The sequence below is a fragment of the Nyctereutes procyonoides genome, unplaced genomic scaffold (genome assembly GCF_905146905.1).
Source record: "Nyctereutes procyonoides isolate TBG_1078 unplaced genomic scaffold, NYPRO_anot_genome, whole genome shotgun sequence".
In the NCBI taxonomy this organism is placed as follows: domain Eukaryota; kingdom Metazoa; phylum Chordata; class Mammalia; order Carnivora; family Canidae; genus Nyctereutes; species Nyctereutes procyonoides.
Genome location: NW_026575020.1, coordinates 8,893,763 through 8,911,695, shown reverse-complemented (window position 1 = coordinate 8,911,695; position 17,933 = coordinate 8,893,763). Strand labels below are relative to the sequence as shown.

Below are 17,933 nucleotides of genomic sequence, written 5' to 3'. Positions count from 1 at the left end.
GGAAAATAGGACTTTCAGCTTCAGTTTATCTCCTGAGATGTTCGTGATTAGAGTCAGCAAGGTGACTTCCTTTTAAAAATGGAGCTAAGAAAATGCACTTGCATGGAAGGTGACATACAGCCACAGGACCTATTTTATTTTATCCATCATTCTTTGAGAATAAGGCCTGGAAAGGAGAGATGATTAGCATAAAGATACCAGACAGGTTTTATTTTAGGTTTCATGAAACAGGGAAACTTTACATCAAAGCATTCCACATCTGAGTGAATGTTTCACCTTTATCTTGAGTTACTTTTTTTTTAAGCACATTGTTTTCATATTTTAACATGCATAGAAGCATAATACAGAAATTCATTAATAATAAATGCAAATAGTTTCAGAACTATTTAGAATCTCAACTTACCTTTCTGACATTCAAGAAACAAAACAAATTAACATCCATTTGAATGGAACATGTTTGGTCTTGAAGCACGGGAGTTCTTTTCTCATTCATGTAGCCATCTGACCATCTTATAATAAGATTTGTTTTAATCAACCTTTTATTGTGGGTACTGCACCTTTAATGAAACTTGGTGTTTTTCTTTTGTGTTTATTTTCATGGTATTATTCAAATGTCCTTAACAATTAATATGTATTGGTTAGATTTGAAAGATAACTATTACATACTCAATACTCTCCATAAAAGCATTTTTAATTTAAAAAAACAAGAATTGCACAGTTTTGTTTGCTTTTGACTTTCAACAGTCTGATTAGTGTTTGCTATTATTGCAGGCATAGTGTATTCGCTTTTCTGTCTTTGGCCTATGAAATTCCATTACCAAAACAAGTACCAAAGTAAGATGAAATGAATTGACATCTCTCAAAAGATTATTCTTTATTCTTTAAATTATTAAATAAGATGTCAAAGACCACTGTTTTTTTAAGATTTTTTTTAAGTACTCTTTATACCCAATGTGGGGCTTAAACTTACAACCCCAACATTAAGAGTTGCATACTCTGCAGATTGAGCCAGCTAGGTGCTCCAAAGACCAGTTTTGGGAACTAATCTTTTGTAACTATAAGATCAGGATGAAAAATATTTTTCTGTGACCATATTATTTGACTTAAGAGTGTAACCATTTTAATATTTTTCCAAATGCTGACACTGTCTACTTAGTGCTTCATGAAACTTAATTGGCTTACTATTCATCTAAATATTCTGAGTCCTAAAAAATAATAATAATAAATAAATAAATAAATATTCTGAGTCCTAATTCTTCTCATAAATTGACCATTTTTTCTATGTATAAGCAGCTCCCAATTTACATTCTGTATATGTGTGAATCCTTTCCTTCCAGTTATAATGGAAAGACCCATACAAGAAGAAACGATCTGCACCTTTTATTTGGAGGTAGTGCCTGCAAGAAGCAGGCAGGTTACTTCAGGGAGTAGTAGTACACCAGCAGGAGTGTGAGTCAAACGTTGCACGGAGACGTTTGTGACAGGCACCGGGGCAAAGGGGGGCCCAGCTAAAGAACATAGCAGCCAGCCAGCTGCCACTGATTACAGCCCCTAGAGGATGCTGGCCTCCTGTTGCTAAGTCTCTCTGCTTTCCCAGGTCTTTTTTTTTTTTTTTTAAGATTTTGTTTATTCATGAGAGACACAGAGAGAGAGAGGCAGAGACACAGGCAGAGGGAGAAGCAGGCTCCATGTAGGGAGCCCGACATAGGACTCTATCCCGGGTCTCCAGGATTAGGTCCTGGACTGAAGGCGGCGCTAAACCGCTGAGCCACCAGGCCTGTGCTGCCTTCCCAGGTCTTACGTGAAATCTCTTATTTCAGAATATTCAGTCAAATTCAAAAGAACCATGGGACACAGGTGAGGGGAGTGGGAAGGACACAGTTTGTGACCTCTGATGTGACACATCTGTGTGCTAAAGAAATGGGGAAGAAAACTAGCACTGCTCACCATGGGGTTAGATTCCAGTCAGTATTACTGTTAGCCTTACAATATCACCCATTCTTTCAAATATTTGGAATTTGACCAGCTCAATTTTGGTTAAACAGTAACATTTAAAAAAACCTGGACACGTCTCTGAGAGGTTGGTAATTAGCACCAAGCTTAGGTCATTTTTATTTAAAAAGTAAGGAAGTAATTTTTTGAAGGGGAGAAGTTCTGTAGGAAGTACCAGTGGGCCATGAGCCTCAGGGTGGATTCAGAGCAATCTGAAGTTACTGGGTAATGATGTTGAGGGACAGTAAGTTAAAAGGCATTTATAAAAAGAAAAAGAGATAGGAAAATCTCAAGAATTAAACAGTCTAAAGTTTTTGCCCAAGACCACTGCTAGGCCCAACAAAAAAATTTTTCTCTTCATCTTTGCCCATGCATTAGAAAGAGCCCTCCCTCTTGTCCCTAAGGATTCTGACTAGCAGAACTTCAGTGGCTATCATGAAATCTCAACCCCACTGAAAATATTACAAAATGATAAACGGTTGTCCATGAAAATAAAGACCTACTGGACTATGACCTATTTATCAATTGAGGACTGCCTATACTGTTGTTGGTTTTCATTAAAAAGTCATCAGGGGCACTGGGCTGGCTCAGTTGGTAGAGCATGTGATTCCTAATCTCAGGGTTGTGAGCTTAGGCCCCACATGGGGCGTGGAACCTACTTTAAAAAAAAAAAAAAAAAAAAAACAGAAGAAAAGGAAGTCCTCAGATAAGGACTCAGGCAGTACTGCTGTTGGGTGATGCCATTGGCAATATTAGCTGTTTCGTGCCAGTGATTTTCACATTGCCAATGTCAGTAAAGTTTTATTTTACCTAAAGTGACTACTCGAGGTTTTCCATGATTTTAGTTTTATTTTTTTTAATTTTTTTTTATTTATTTATGATAGTCACACAGAGAGAGAGAGAGAGAGGCAGAGACATAGGCAGAGGGAGAAGCAGGCTCCATGCACCGGGAGCCCGACGTGGGATTCGATCCCGGGTCTCCAGGATCGCGCCCTGGGCCAAAGGCAGGCGCCAAACCGCTGTGCCACCCAGGGATCCCTGATTTTAGTTTTAATATAGTTATCTAATGTCAGATTTATCATTTGTTTTTATAAGTATGTAATTATTATGTATACACAATACTCATCTTAGAGATGATAGAATACTTTGTATGATTTATAGTACTATTTTAATATTATCAGAATTATATCTTTTTTCTACAGGGAGTCTTTAATAAAGGTGCTCCTTGGAAATAATATTATATTGAGGTCATATTTTTTACATTACTTATCTTAAACATTATAGTTTAAAGTCATGAGAAAAACGTCATTGTTTATAGACGTTGACATAAAAGTGAATACTTCATGTGAAGCCAAATTCTAATAATTCTCACCAAATCAGTGTTATTACCTTGACCATTTCATTGAAGCTGTCCAGCATGCAGTATTTTATTGTTCCTTTTCGGAACTTACCCTAACTGCTGATTTCCTTGAAAAATTAAAATGAATTAAATGTTCATACTTCAGGGGGTTAATTTTAAGAATTATTGAAGACATGAAGAAGTCTTACTAACTGTAAAGCTGATGGAACCTGAAGATTGAAAGTAACCTGAATATCCTGGAAAAGCTTACTAACATCCCACATATTTCTCTCTTTCACACAGTGACTGCATTGCAGCTGAAGGAGGAGTTGATAGACGGAGAGGATTATCACTTCCTCCAAGGAGCATCTGATCAGGAAAGCAATGGCTCTGCCAACTTCTACATCAAACAAGAGCCCTGAGGAGGCTCGAGAACTGAGGGCGGGAGGGGAAGAATTTTACACAGGACTGATTTATTATCAATCGAGCTGTACAGTGGGGCTATTCTACTGGGACATTTTGCTAAACATAGAAAATTTCAGTTCCAGATTTTTCAGGTGGGTGGGGAAACTATTTTAGTCGTGGGGGAAATTTTTCAATTTATAAAGATGGACAATTTTTGTGTTGTATTTGAAGCTTTTGAAAGAATTTTGTAATATTTTCCAAGTTTGGATTTATGTGCATTGTTAACAACTGAAATTCTAACTTTTTGGTAAGATTAAAGTTTAGGTAGCAGGATTAAAGGAAATGTTTAAGAAGGATATAGTTGTAAATGCAAACGAACTGTCATTACAAATGAACCTTTTTGGTACCTGTTGGGAGATTTTGGGATTTTAGAAGTTAGGCCAGTCACATCTCCAGCTTCCTTTGCTGCAGAAATATGCAACTGAACCCCCCCTCGTGGAGGGTTCGTCACCACATAGATCATGGAAGGGGTAATTAATTCTGCTTGTTGGCATTTATCGCAGCCCATTTTAAATGTTTGTACAGAAATGTTTTTCATTCTGTGAAAATTTATTTGGAGTTCTATATGAAACTGGAAGAACTCTGGATACTTTTATATGTTCTCTTTTAATTAAAAAAAATGATTAAAATTATCCTAACACTAAAGTGTTAAACTGGAATGGTTGACAAGATCAACAGGATCTCAGTCTACATGTTGAGGGGTTGGGGAAAATGCAATATTGTCCTTCGTCCATTTTCTTTTTCTTACTGAGAGATACCCCACAAGAGGGATTCTGATCAGTTCTCTGCCACTTCCCTCCATCTGCTAGATAATACTTGGTATCACCACACCCCAAAACAGATGTTCTTCTGTATTACCAGTAGGATCAAATTAAAAGTTGTCTAAAGCCAAAAATCAGTTTAGAATTCAAAATCATTCCAGCTCTGCTTTTAACTATCCTGGATTTGTTTAAAAAAAAAAAAAAAGAAAACTAATTTGAAAGAGAATTTAATTTTCTTAAAATTCCATATATATAAATATATATATATATATATATATAGTATGAATTGTCTTTTAATTGTATTCAAAATTAATTTTAACAGTAATAACTGATTTGGACCATTTCAGACATTCCCTGACTTTAAAATTCACATGGCTTCCTTTTTAAAAAGGATACAAGGGTAAATTGGTGAAAGGTTTGCTCTCTGCATTTTTCTGACTTTCTGAGTTGTGACTGAATGAGAGAGCTCTAGCGTTTACCAGTGAGGTTCATAAACTAAACTCTCAGGAATTAATTGCATCTGTTCTAGAAGTGCTTCTGGGTCTTAGCCTGGCCTCTTCAGAGTGGTAACATTGGCCATCTCCTCTGGAATATAGGTAGGGCTACTTAGAAATTAATCAAAATGATTAACCTCTAAAGTCCTTTAGCCTATGGAATGCTTTAAAAATAAATGGTAATGGAAAGCCCCAGGAGACCGTTTTAGGTAAGATTTTTGTTTGAATTTTAAAATGCATAGAACATTAAAAACCAGCAATTTATTTTCTAAAATATTGCTCTACTTTTGGGAATAATAGCATTGGTAATACGCACAGGTTTACCTCATTCTATGCAAGAGGGGTTAATAACATAAGGTTTTGTAGTTGCTACTGGAAGTAAAATTTGTTACTTTATAGTGTAAGAATGTATGGAATTGCATGTCAACATTTCTTAATACTGACTCTTAGGGGCATAAATGCAGATCATATCAACGCCAAGTTGATTCTCATGTGTCAAATATATGTGAATTCAGCTGTTAAATTACTGGATATTTATCTTAAACAACCTTACTGAGAGGGACCTACTGTAAATGTGACATCCTCACACTTCCCAAATCTTTAACTTTAAAGAATCTTCCCGTAAACTTAAAGCCTAGAAGACTTCCAACGCAGGGCTTAGCACGATCTTTGTTCTCAGGCTCTGGTTCCATGACGGGGGCACAGGATGCCAGCTGCATGGCGTGCCTTGGGCTTACGGGCTCTGTGGGGAACTGAGTAAACCAGGAGAGATTTGATTTGGAGCCTGGTTAATTAGCTCTGTGTACAATGCTCATTTGTAGCCAGGTCTTAGAAGCTTCCAATCATAGAGCAAAACCAGGCTCTGTGTGTTCTCGAGTGTCCCACCTGTTCATGAAGTGTTTCTCGTCTTGATCCCACGACCACCAGTTAAAGGTTGGCGAGGACTTCCTGCAGTCTAAACACAGTCTGAAGCCCTCCTCAGAGTTCAGGCTCTAACTCCTGCTGCTGCTGAACAGAAAATAAGTTAATGCAGGGGAGGTTGACGTCTTAGCCATAACTCCAGTCATACCACCCAATAGCCCCGTTCTCTTTTATGGTTCAAAACGTACTGCTGACCTTGGGTTTGTTTTCATTTTTTTTCCTGTTAGGATTATTTGGGGATTTTTGGTAGTTTAAGCCCTTTAACCTTTTCCTTGCTGTGTATGAGGAAAGCTAAAGCTGTTATCAACTTCTTCTACGGATACTAACACGGGTTTTCAGTGTTTGTTTGTTTTTATTATATTAATTTTGCGTGATGTGAATACCCTCTCCCATCAATCCTTGTATTATGGTGCTATATATTTGGTAATGATCCTTTACTATTGGGAAGGGATTTTAAAAATACTGTGATGAAACTGGGTTTGCTTCCTTTGACTTTCATATTTTAAATAAAGCCACAGTCATTTATACAAAAGAAAAGCATCTGTCCCTGGGCAAACCTTTTGAGGACAGAGGTCAAAGTAAACTGCATAAGGTTTTTACATCATTTCTGTATGTATTTGATATCTAGATCAATATCTGTACAAATTTAATCTTTTATTTTCTTGGTAACTCGTGATCATTGAGAAAGTATTTGAGACTTTCTCACGAAGTGTATATATAATGGCGTGAAAAATTCCTTCGGAGAAATTTATGTTCCTTTCATTTTTACCAAACTGCAAATTTTCAGCATGGATGTGAAAAGCATTAAAATTATAACTTTGTGTACAAGATGAAAATAATTCACTAAATTTGCCCTTTTTTTACACAAAATAAAACGTTAAAGTTAAGTCGTATCGGAGCAATTCTTTAATACGCTTTGGTCTTCGAGGGGTTTCCTTTTTTATTCAAAATCCCAAGTGCCTTCTGTAAGCAATCGTGTGTCCTGGAGAAAGTGGGGGTGGGGGGGGTCCTTCCTCACCAAACCTGTGACCTGATAAGGGGAAAGCGAGCACAGGTGTAAGGAAAAGTTTACCCCTGGCTGACGAGAGAGGAACAGTATTTGGGGCCTGTGTGGACGTGGCTGCGTCTGAGGCAGGATTTCCCAGGTAAATGGCAAGGCTTACAGCACAGGCAGGTGAGACCATGGACCACTGGTGGGAGAGCCCATCACTGTAACTAGAACATAGTGGTTCAGTGTTGGCGTGCTGGTGGGGGCGGTGGGGGCAGGATGGGGGGCGCTTTTCTTTAAGCTCCATTAACTTCAACAGCAGACAGGATTCATGGGATGTAAACGGTCCCAGCTGGCTCTTACTGTCTCTGTGAAGAGGAAATGCAAGACACACTCCCTTACCAACAACTAACTCATTAGGAGTTATTCAACTCCTAAAGTTATTCAACTTTTCCTAAAAGAGCAGTTTGTAGAGAATTTTATGGATGTAAGATAATAGATGGATTGGGTCTTCTGGGGTTAATTTCATCATCACACTTTAGAGAAATAGAAAACACTGCCAGAAAAATATAGAACCTAATTTCTGCCCTGCTTTCCTTCCTTAAATGGCTTGAACGGTCGCCTAGTACGTTGCAATTCCCAGCTTGGTTCTCATTTACGGTCCCATGAGCTTTGAGATACACATATTATTCTTTAAACCATCACATGCCTCTTGGGAAAACTAGTTTCCTGTGTGCTTAATGCCCAACATATGCTTGAAGAGTACCGAGTGTTTCCCCCAAACAAGTAACTTTACTCCTGTGGTGGTTATCCAGCCTCGTGTGATCAGGGGACAACAGTAAAGGATTTCCTCTTGCAGGCTGTTACTGGGGCTAGGGCTACCCATTTTGGCCTGTTAAAAATTCTAAGCCTCACAAGCAGGCCAAAAAAGGGCTATGTAAAAATAACTATGTAAAAAGTAATGCATTTTTTAAAGATTTTATTCAATTATTAGAGGAGGTGGAGAGAAGGAGGAGAGGGAGATAGATAAGCAGACTCCACCCTAAGCACAGGGCCTGGAGGCAGACATGGCTCAGTCCCACAGCCCTAAGCTGACGACCTGAGCTAAAATCAAGAGTGGATGCCCAACTAACTGAGCCACTCAAGCACCCCAACGGTAATACATTTTAATTTTTTTAAGATTTATTATTTATTTGAGGGACACCTGGGTGGCTCACCTGCCTTCAGCCCAGGGCGTGATCCTGGAGTCCAGTCTCTCTCTCTCTCTCTCATGAATAAATAAAATAAATAAATTAAATAAATAAAATCTTCTAAAAAGTTTATTTTTTTAATTTATTTATGATAGTCACAGAGAGAGAGAGGCAGAGACACAGGCAGAGGGAGAACCAGGCTCCTTGCACGGGGAGCCCAACATGGGATTTGATCCTGGGTCTCCAGGATCACGCCCTGGGCCAAAGGCAGGCGCTAAACCACTGCGCCACCCAGGGATCCCAATTTTTTTAATTTTTAAAAAATATTTATTTATTCATCAGAGACAGAGAGAGAGGCAGAGACACAGGCAGAAGGAGAAGCAGGCTCCATGCTGGGAGCCCGATGTGGGACTCAATCCCGGACTCCAGGATCATGCCCTGGGCTGAAGGCAGACTCCCTCAACCACTGAGCCTCCTACACGTCCCTAAGAAAAAATTTTTTAAGATTTTTTTATTTATTTGAAAGAGAAAAATCGAGCAGGGCTGTGGGGAGATGGGGAGCAGAGAGAGAAAAAGAAGCAGACTCCCTGCTGAACAGGGAGCCAGCCATGGGGCTCAATCCCAAGATGTTGGGATCTTGACCTGAGCTGAAAGCAGATGCTTAACTGACTGAGCCACCCAGGCACCCCAAGTAATGCATTTTAAAGAAGAAATACAGGGCAGCCCAGGTGGCTCAGCGGTTTAGCGCCACTTTCAGCCGAGGGCCTGATCCTGGAGATCTGGGATTGAGTCTCATGTCCAGCTCACTGCATGGAGCCTGCTTCTCCCTCTGCCTGTGTCTCTGCCTCTCTCTCTCTCTCTCTCATGAATAAATAAATAAAATCTTTTTTTTTTAATAAAAAAAAATACAGGGACACCTGGGTGGCTCAGCAGGATCCGCTCAAGATGTGATCCTGGAGTTCTGGGATCAAGTTCCACATCGGGCTCCTGCTTGGAGCCTGCTTCTCCTCCCTCTGCCTATGTCTCTGCCTCTCTCTCTCTGTCTCTCATGAATAAATAAAACCTTAAAAAAAAAAAAAAGAAAAATACAAATGGCCATTAGGCACATGAAAATATGGGCTCATCATCCCTTATCATCAGAGAAATACAAATCAAAACTACAATGAGGTATCACCTAACACCTGTCAGAATGGCTAAAATTAAAAACACAAGTATTGGTGAGGATGTAGAGAAAAAGGAATCCTCTTGCACTGCTGGGATTGCACACTGGTGCAGCCACTCTGAAAAACAGTATGGAAGTTTCTCAAAAAGTTAAAAATAGAAGTACCCTAGGGCAGACCCAGTGGCACAGTGGTTTAGCGCCTGCCTTCAGCCCAGGGTGTGATCCTGGAGACCCAGGATTGAGTCCCATGTCAGGCTCCCTGCATGGAGCCTGCTTCTCTCTCTGCCTCTCTCTCTCTCTCTCTCTCTCTCGAATAAATAAAATTCTTTTAAAAATAGAAGTACCCTACATCCAGTAATTGCATTACTGGGTATTTATCCATAGAATACAAAAACACTAAGGCAAAAGGATTCTTGCATCCTTGTATTCATTTGCAGCATTATTTACAACAGCCAAATGATGGTAGCAGCCCGTGTCCATCAGTAGATGAATGGATAAGATGTAGTGGGTGGATAGATACATATGGAGGACTATTTAGCTATAAAAATAAAAAAGAGTGAAACCTTGCCATTTGGAACAACATGGATGGAGCTAAAGTATAATGCTAGGTGAAGTTGGAGAAAGATAACTACCACATGATTTTACCTTCTCTGTGAAATTTAAAAAGCAAATGAGCAAAGGGGAAAATAGAAACCAAGAAACAGTCTCTTAATTATAGAGAACTGGCAGTTACTAGAGGGGAGGTGGGGAGGATTAAAGAGTATTTACCATGATGAAAAAAAATAATTAAATGAGAAAGTAATGCATTTTATTTTTTTTTTTTTTAGCGAGAGAATTGAGGTGTGCAGGGGTCAGGGGGCAGAATGAGATAGAGAATGACAAGCAAGCTCCATGCCCAGCCCGGATCCCCACACAGGGCTCAATCTCACAGCCCTGAGACGGTGACCTGAGCTGCAACCAAGAGTCAGACACTTGACTGACTGAGCCACCCAGGGTGCCCATAGTCTCCAAATTCCAAACCAGACTCCAAGGGACACCTGGGTGGCTCAGTGGTTGTCTCAGGCTGTGATCCCAGGATCCAGGATCAAGTCCTGCCATCAGGCTCCCTGCAGGGAACCTGCCTCTCTCTCTGGGTCTCATGAATAAATGAATATTTTTAAAAATTAAAAAAACCGACTGCAGGTGATCGTGATCATTTAAACTGATGGGTGCTATTTGGTATTATCTTACAACCGTGCCATTCTAGTGAAATTAACCTTAAAAGCAGGCAGTAAGAATTTTGTAACCATTGCATGTAGCCCAGAAAACAGGCATGATAAATATCTCACCCTAGGGAAGAGTGAGTAGTGGAATAAGGTTTCAGGGAACAGGGGTCCGAGGGGCTAGGCACTAGATCCGTTCTTTCTTTTAAACCTGCTTTGCAGGGGTATATCCTCATTTTACAGATGTCTTTAGGCTTCCATTTCATCACTTGCCCAGTCGTCAGTCAACAAAAATGTGAATCTGGACAACTTGACTGTTCTGTGTTTCCCTTGAATTTCAACAAACTCTTTGTACAGAAATACACATTTCTAATTCCTCTAGGGAGATGGAGTATTTATTTTCATTACTTCCTTTTTAGTTTAGACACACAGTGCCATACTTGTCCTCTTCAGCCTCTCTACTTGACCACCTAGAGTCTAAAAGTACACTCTGGTGCTGAGAAGGGTCACATCATTCGTCCATGGTAAGCGGGATGATTTAGTTCTGTATAATGCTACGAAAGCCCAGGAAGGAAGTCACTTCTTCCAGGGTAGAATCAAGCAAGCACAGTAGACTACACCAGTTTCCAAAGGCTTTATTGGTTAAGTACGTTTTAGAAAAGAAAGATTGATTCTATTACTTCCAAGTCACTGGAATGAAGAGCTATGTCCAGGGACATATAAAGTGGTGCCAAAGGGAACTAATGCTGTGTCCATCTTTTATTCATAAATCCAGTCAAAAGCACAGGACTTGTAGTCAACCAACTCTTCAGGCTTAAACCATAGGCTGATTTCTTTCTCTGCACTTTTTACTGAATCACTACCATGAATGATGTTCCTAAGAAAGAGGACAATTATTAGTTACCATATATTTTGTTTTAAAGTAGGCTTCACATGCAGCTTGGAGCCCAACGTGGGGCTTCAACTCATGCCCCTGAGATCAAGACCTGAGCTGAGACCTACTGAGCCACCCAGGTGCCCCAAGTCACCACATTTTAAGTGCAAAAGTCTGTTTATGGCTAAGGCAAAGGATAGTCACTGCAGACCTTTTCAGCCAAATTGCCATATGAAGCAAGAGACTACCCCCAAAGTATTTCCTCTTAAAAGAAACTACAAATATAGAAGGAGGGTTGGGGGGCTCAGGCAGTGAGTGTCTGACTCCTGATTCTGGCTCAGGTCATGATCTCGGGGTCACGAGATGGAGCCCTGTGTGGGGCTTGGCACTCATTGAGGAGTCTGTTTAGGAGTTTCTCCCTCTGTCCCTCCCCCAACCAACTCCCCATTCCCTGCACACATGCTTATTCTCTCTTCACAACAAAACAAAACCTGCAACTATAAAATAATAGATTTTTTTTGATCAAAAGTATTCCCTAGCTCAACTTTATTATATTCCCAAGTTTCCAAAACAAAGCTTGTACCCCAAGACTATGTCACAAACAACTACTTCTCGAATTTTGAAAATAGGGATAACCAGACCAATATCCAAACTACACGAGGTACATTCATTATCAAGGGCCATTTCTGCAGCATTTTCTTATTAACACTCATTTGCAAAGCCAACCAAAACATTCACATTCACTGACAATCCCTTTATTCCATTTAGATCTTTATACAGAGTTTTTGTAGATTTCATATAGTGAGGGAACCAAAAGGTTAGCGCCACCCCCATGGACACAGTACAGCCAAGAGCAGAGGCTTTTCCCCACTGGCTTTCTGCTGTGTCCCACAGGACCTACCACATGCAGCTCCCTTGGGTGAGGTCTCAGTTAAAATTTTAAGTAGCCAAGGGAAATAATTATTGAAGAAAATGTCCATCCAGGGATCCCTGGGTGGCGCAGCGGTTTGGCGCCTGCCTTTGGCCCAGGGCGCGATCCTGGAGACTCAGGATCGAATCCCACGTCGGGCTCCCGGTGCATGGAGCCTGCTTCTCCCTCTGCCTGTGTCTCTGCCTCTCTCTCTCTCTCTCTCTCTCTCTCTCTCTGTGTGTGACTATCATAAATAAATAAAAATTAAAAAAAAAAAAAAAAAAAAAAAAAAAAGAAAATGTCCATCCAGTGATCACTATCACCCACTTGTAAAAGTTCAAGTTTTCCTAAAATTGAAATATGCCAAAAATATCTCATACCCCTCATTTAAGTGGCTTTGAGAAAAAGTCTCAGCGCTCCTCAGGATTTACCTGCCAACTTGAATGCAGAAGTCCCCACGAATGGTGCCTGGCTTAGAATCTGCTGGGTTGGTCTCCCCGAGCATCATTCTTCCTGTCTTCACCACATTCAGTCCCTCCCAGACCTGGAAACCAGTAGGGCAAAGGAACCACATAAGATCTGTCATTTGGGACCATTGAGAACAAAGCTTCACCCCTGCCTCAGAATCAAGAGTAATGGCTGACCCGGTTCACCAGCTCACCCCCATAGACCAGAGGAGCTTGGAGATGGTCTGCTCTCCAACCTGAGTGCACTGCTCAGGTACATGGACACCATCTACCCAACATGGGGACTTCCCACCTAAGAGGAAGCTGAATAGGACTGAGGAACCTCAGGCGGCCACAAACAGGAGGAGAAACAGTCAAGGGGTAGAGGAAAGCAAGCAGGTGGGATGGGGTCAGTGGGAAGGACATCAGGCCCTGGGCCGAAGGCGGCACTAAGCCGCTGAGCCACCCAGGCTTCCTTAAACAAAATCTTTAAAATAAAAAAAAAAAATTCAAAAAAAGGAATTTAAAGTAGCTGGGAAAATGTCTAAAAAGAGGACACCCCAGGGATCCTTGGGTGGGATCAGCAGTTTAGCACCACCTTCCACCTTCAGCCCAGGGCATGATCCTGGAGACCTGGGATCAAGTCCCACGTCGGGTTCCTTGCATGGACCCTGCTGCTCCCTCTACCTGTGTCTCTGCCTCTCTCTCTCTGTGTCTCTAATGAGTAAATACATAAAATCTTAAGAAGAAAAAAAAAAAAAAAAGGACACCCCAGCATTGAGCAAGTCGGGTTCTGTAGCAGCCCGCATTTGTGTTCCCCACACTCCTGCCCCACACCCACCCCATCTCCCTGCCCGCCCCCACGAGCACGTGCCATGGCCACAACAGGTCCGGAGTGCATGTACTTCACCAGCCCCGGGTAGAAGGGGCGGTCCTTCAGGTCAATGTAGTGCTGCTTCAGGAGGTCCTCAGAGGCCTGGCATGGAACAGGAGGTCGCAGTTAGGAAGTAAACTGGATAAAGCTGAATTATGGCTCTATCCCATCCTCAGAATCCCCCCCCCCCACCCATTCACAAGGCAGGTTCTCCAAAAATCCAGTTGCGTAAGTTAGCCCACATCTAAGGGGTTCATATATAAATCCTATCCAAGCTCCATGCTCTTTTAGCATAAAGACTGTCCTGATCATGAAGAAACCCTCAAAATGTCCATGGTATTAGGGGTGTTATAATCCTAAAAAGTAGGTGGTGTGAAGATCTAGATGTGGAGGGTTAAGTAAGCGTTGGCTGCCTTTGAAGGAGACGGGTCAGAGAGAGATCATAGCCACTCTCCCGGCCCATCTCCCAGTGTCCTTTCCGACATTTCGGATGTTAACTGGAACGTTCTCCTCTTCCCAGATGGGCTTGGTCAAGATTTCAATAGTTCTCCCTTAAAGTCCAGATCTGTGCCCCAAGCAGAGGGCGGAAATGCCGGGCACTGCCCTAAACCCGGGGAGGAGAGCGGCCGGGGGCGGGGGCGGGGGCCGGCCGGGGGGGGGGGGGGGGAGGAGGCTTGGCCCGCGGGCCCGCGCCCCCGCTCCCCGGCGGCCGACACGTCACCTCCGTTAACCTGGCGAGGGCGCGGGTGCTCGCGGGCCTCGGGGCCGGGCGGGGGCGGCGGGGGCGCGGGGGTCGGTGGGTGGGGGCGCGGGCAGGAGGAGGGGCGCCCGCCGCCCGGGGCCGGGGCCGGGGCCGGGGCCGGGGCGGGGGCGGGGCGGGGGCGGGGGCCGCGTTACCCGCAGGAACTTCATGGCCACGAGGCGGAACCCCTTCTGCTCGAAGCGCTTGACGATGTCGCCCACGAGGCCGCGCTGCACGCCGTCCGGCTTGATGGCGATGAACGTGCGCTCCTGCTGGGCCATGGCCTGCGGGCGACAGGCCGGCTCAGGGCCCCGCGGCCGCGCGGACCCAGGCCCGGGGCTCGCCCCCGCCCCCGGCCCCCGGCCCCCGGCCCCCGCCCCCCGCCCCCCGGGGACGCGCGCCCGCCGGCCGCCCCGTGGGAGGGGGGCTGGTGCCCCGCCGGGAGGCCCGGGGCCGGTGGGGGAGGTCCCGCGGCGCCCTACCGGGAAGCTGGCTGCGCGGCGGGCCGGGAGCGAGACGTGGGGCGAGCGGCGGGGCCCGGGGCGGCCCGGGAGGAGGGCTGCGCGACGGCCACACCCCGGACGCCCGTCGCCCAACCCGCGAGGCCGACGCGGCCCGGGCCGCTGTCCCCGCCCCGGGGGCTCGGGGGCCGGAAGTGGCTTCGTCGCCCGGCCCGGGTGTGGGTCCCGCGGCCGCAGCCCCCGCCGCCGGCCCCAGCTCTCCGCGCGCGCCCCCGCCGCGCCCGCGCACGCGCCCTGTGTGCTCAGGCTCTCCGGCCCCGCGGGGACGCGCCCCTGACAGGATCCCCGGCTGCGGGACCGAAACCGTGCCTGCCCCGAGGGCACACCGCGCCGCGTTCCTCTCCTCGCCGCCGCGGACACCGTCCCGCCGGGCGGAGGCCCCGTGACGGGCCGCCTCGGGACAGCGAGCTGGCGGCGGGAAGCGCACGCCTCCCCGAGGGCGCCGGGCCCTGCGCTGATCACCGGTCGCTGCTGGCCTGAAGGGCGTGGCTACCTCCGTGCCGAGCTCGGCCTCGGCAGCGATGACCGCCCTCCAGGTTCGCTCTCAGCTCGGCGAACGGCGACGGGAACCGACACGACCCCCTCGAGCAACAAGGACTCGCACGGCCGACCCCGAAACACTGACGGATTGGACCGCCCCTGCCCTCATGCAGGTACCCACTGACCTCTGCCCCACACTTTCCTTCTAGAGGACTGGAGGTTGGGGCGCCTGGGTGGCTCAGGCCTTAAGCGTCCGCCTTCAGCTCAGGTCATGACCGCAGGGTCCCGGGACGCAGCCCCGCATCCTGCTCCCTGCTTGGTGGGGAGCCTGCCTCCCCCTCTGTGCCTGCCACTCCCCCCGCTTGTGCTGTCAAATAAATAGAGTCTTTAAAAAATAATAATAATAATAACAGTATTTTCAGCGCTTGAGAGCTGGTCTTTCAGACGTTGGTCCAGCCCTCCTAGTGTTGGCCTCCCTGAAAAACATTTTCTTCCACGTGACCACACCTTTCAGTTTTGTCAGCCTGGAGCGATGGAACCTGCTCTCTGTGGGCCCCCTGGACCCAGGTGTCCTTGCACCCCTGCACCCTGGCTGCAAGAGGACAAGCCAGCCCGGTATTACACCGTGACTTCCCAATTTCTAGTCGCAGGGCATTAAGTCACAAGCCTGGGGGACCCCGGGGGGCTCGTTTGGGGAAACGTCTGGCTTTGGCTTGGGTCATGATCTCTGGGCCCTGGGATGGAGCCTTTATCGGGCTCCCTGCTCAAATGGGGCATCAGCTTCTCCCTCTTCCTCTCCTCCCTGCTCGTGCTCGCTCTCTATCTCAGATAAATAAATCTTAAAAAAAAATAAATAAAAGACACAATACACTCTGGGGAAGAGACAGCCAGTGTTCCCTTGGGCTTCCAGGTGAAGCACTGGAATTTGGACTTCCTTCTCAGTTACCCAGTGTCAACTGTGGGAAAGAATCTGGGAATTTCACTGCAGAGAGCTGTTTGCCCCTTTGGTCCCGTCATCACAGGTCCTGCAGTACAGTGAGCAGCAGCCTTCTGCCCTTTGCTTTCCTCCTCCTTCCTGGAGGGCACTTAACTGAGCAGGGTATTACCCTGCTGCCTCACCACACACGAATCCCTTCCCTGAAGGTACTGGTACTTTACCTCACTCCCCTCACCAAAAACAGGCCATGCTTTGTATGAGATAGAAATGCATCTAGTCCTCAACTGTGTGGAAGTCCTAGCTCCCATGGAGGAAATTCTTTCACAAAGTCTACATATGTCAACTGTCACTGCACACTTCAAATAATCTTACAATTTCGTCAGGTACACCCCAGAGAAGCTGGAAAAACAACGTCTCCCAACTCCCCTCCTCTCTACTGCCCCTACCAAAGCCAGGTGAACAGGGAAAATACCAAGAAACACTAACGTCTGAGGCCAAAGTAATTGTCCATATGTATTCTCACCTTCCCCCTTCTAGGAGAGCTCCTGAGTATTCTCTGGGCATAAGGTTGCGCAAATAAAAATACTTTCCACTCTTGCAGCAAGAGACTTGCACACGAAGTTCTGGCCAATGAGATGGGTGGAGAGCGAAGGTGGTACAGGGTTACACCTTCTTTTAAGGGTTCCTTAAAAGAAAGGAACAATCTACTTCCCTTCCCAACTTGCCATTAGGCACACATACAGGTGGTAAGGCATGTTACATTGCTGAGAAGGAAATGGGTCCCCAAACTCAAGGATCAGAATCTCACTGCCATCACCACCCCTACATACCTACTTAAGACTTTTTTGCAGCTTTATTGAGGTATAACTGGCAAATAAAACTTGTTATTTAAGGTATACAACCTGATATTTTAATTTACGTATGTTGTAAAATGATCACACTTAAGCTAAGGAACATATCACTTCATATAGTTACCATTTTGTGTGTGGTGAGTACACTTAAGATCTACCCTTAGGGACGCTTGGGTGGCTCAGTGGTTGATCCGCTGCCTTTGGCTTGGGGCATGATCCTGGGGTCCTGGAATTGAGTCCCACATCAGGCTCCCCATAGGAAGCCGGCTTCTCCCTCTACCTATGTCTCTGTGTCTCTCATGAATAAATAAATAAAAACTTTTAGCAAATTTCAAGTACACAATACAATATTGTGAACTATAAACACAGTGCTGTACATTAGATTTCTAGTTTAGACTTTTAAATAAAAGATAAGTAAATTTCCATCTTTCTTGCTTCTGTTAAAGCAACCAAATCAGTGCCCTAACAAATCAAAGCTACTCCCACGATTTCACCTGCTTCTTCTGAGGTCATCCCAGGGACCCAGGCATACTATCCTGTTTTGGAATAGTTACAAGTTCTCACACTCCCCCATCCACAGAGTCCCTGACAGCTTCTCAAGACCAGGAAGGATATCTTTTATTTCCAATGAATCCTCTGCACCCAGTTACAGTCTTGGTAACCTAGACCATCTTTCCTGGATGAATGCTGACTGGCTCAGTGGCAAAAGTGGATGGGATGCAGGGGTGAAGAGAGGGACAGGCAAACAGAGAGAGACAGAAAGAGACTATGTATGTGTGATCTC

General features: G+C 45.0%; 3 protein-coding genes across 7 annotated transcripts in view; 2 read left to right on the top strand and 1 right to left on the bottom strand.

The window, feature by feature from the left end:
• The window catches only part of MBTD1 (mbt domain containing 1), a 68,817-nt gene extending 61,958 nt beyond the window's left edge, over positions 1 to 6,859 (top strand). For all 5 annotated transcript variants that reach the window (XM_055331854.1, XM_055331863.1, XM_055331892.1 and 2 more), the window contains one exon: positions 3,635 to 6,859. In XM_055331854.1, the coding sequence (XP_055187829.1) occupies positions 3,635 to 3,753 (119 nt within the window). In that variant the 3' untranslated portion in view covers positions 3,754 to 6,859. The remainder of the gene's footprint in view (positions 1 to 3,634) is intronic.
• Positions 6,860 to 11,133: 4,274 nt separating this feature from the next.
• On the bottom strand, positions 11,134 to 15,068 carry LOC129509974 (nucleoside diphosphate kinase B). Its single transcript, XM_055325898.1, has 5 exons — positions 14,843 to 15,068; positions 14,516 to 14,644; positions 13,619 to 13,720; positions 12,730 to 12,842; positions 11,134 to 11,391 (listed from the first exon to the last, which is right to left on the bottom strand). Exons 2-5 carry the CDS (start codon positions 14,639 to 14,641, stop codon positions 11,274 to 11,276), a joined length of 459 nt encoding a protein of 152 aa, XP_055181873.1. The 5' UTR covers positions 14,642 to 14,644; positions 14,843 to 15,068; the 3' UTR covers positions 11,134 to 11,273.
• On the top strand, positions 14,640 to 17,912 carry LOC129513467 (uncharacterized). Its single transcript, XM_055331456.1, has 3 exons — positions 14,640 to 14,657; positions 15,162 to 15,534; positions 15,876 to 17,912. The coding sequence occupies exons 1-3, from the start codon at positions 14,640 to 14,642 to the stop codon at positions 16,202 to 16,204; spliced, it is 720 nt and encodes a 239-aa protein (XP_055187431.1). The 3' UTR covers positions 16,205 to 17,912.
• The last annotated feature ends 21 nt before the right edge of the window (positions 17,913 to 17,933 follow it).

Bases quoted from the DNA above. Each gene is read 5' to 3' on its own strand.
- LOC129509974 (XM_055325898.1), bottom strand. From the start codon at position 14,641: ATGGCCCAGCAGGAGCGCACGTTCATCGCCATCAAGCCGGACGGCGTG. The intron at 12,843-13,618 runs GCACGTGCTCGT...ACTGGTTTCCAG, and splicing joins CCGGACCTGTTGTGGCCATG to GTCTGGGAGGGACTGAATGT. The intron at 11,392-12,729 runs GTAAATCCTGAG...CCTCTTTCTTAG, and splicing joins TTCTGCATTCAAGTTGGCAG to GAACATCATTCATGGTAGTG.
- LOC129513467 (XM_055331456.1), top strand. The intron at 15,535-15,875 runs GTACCCACTGAC...CACACCTTTCAG, and splicing joins CCGCCCCTGCCCTCATGCAG to TTTTGTCAGCCTGGAGCGAT.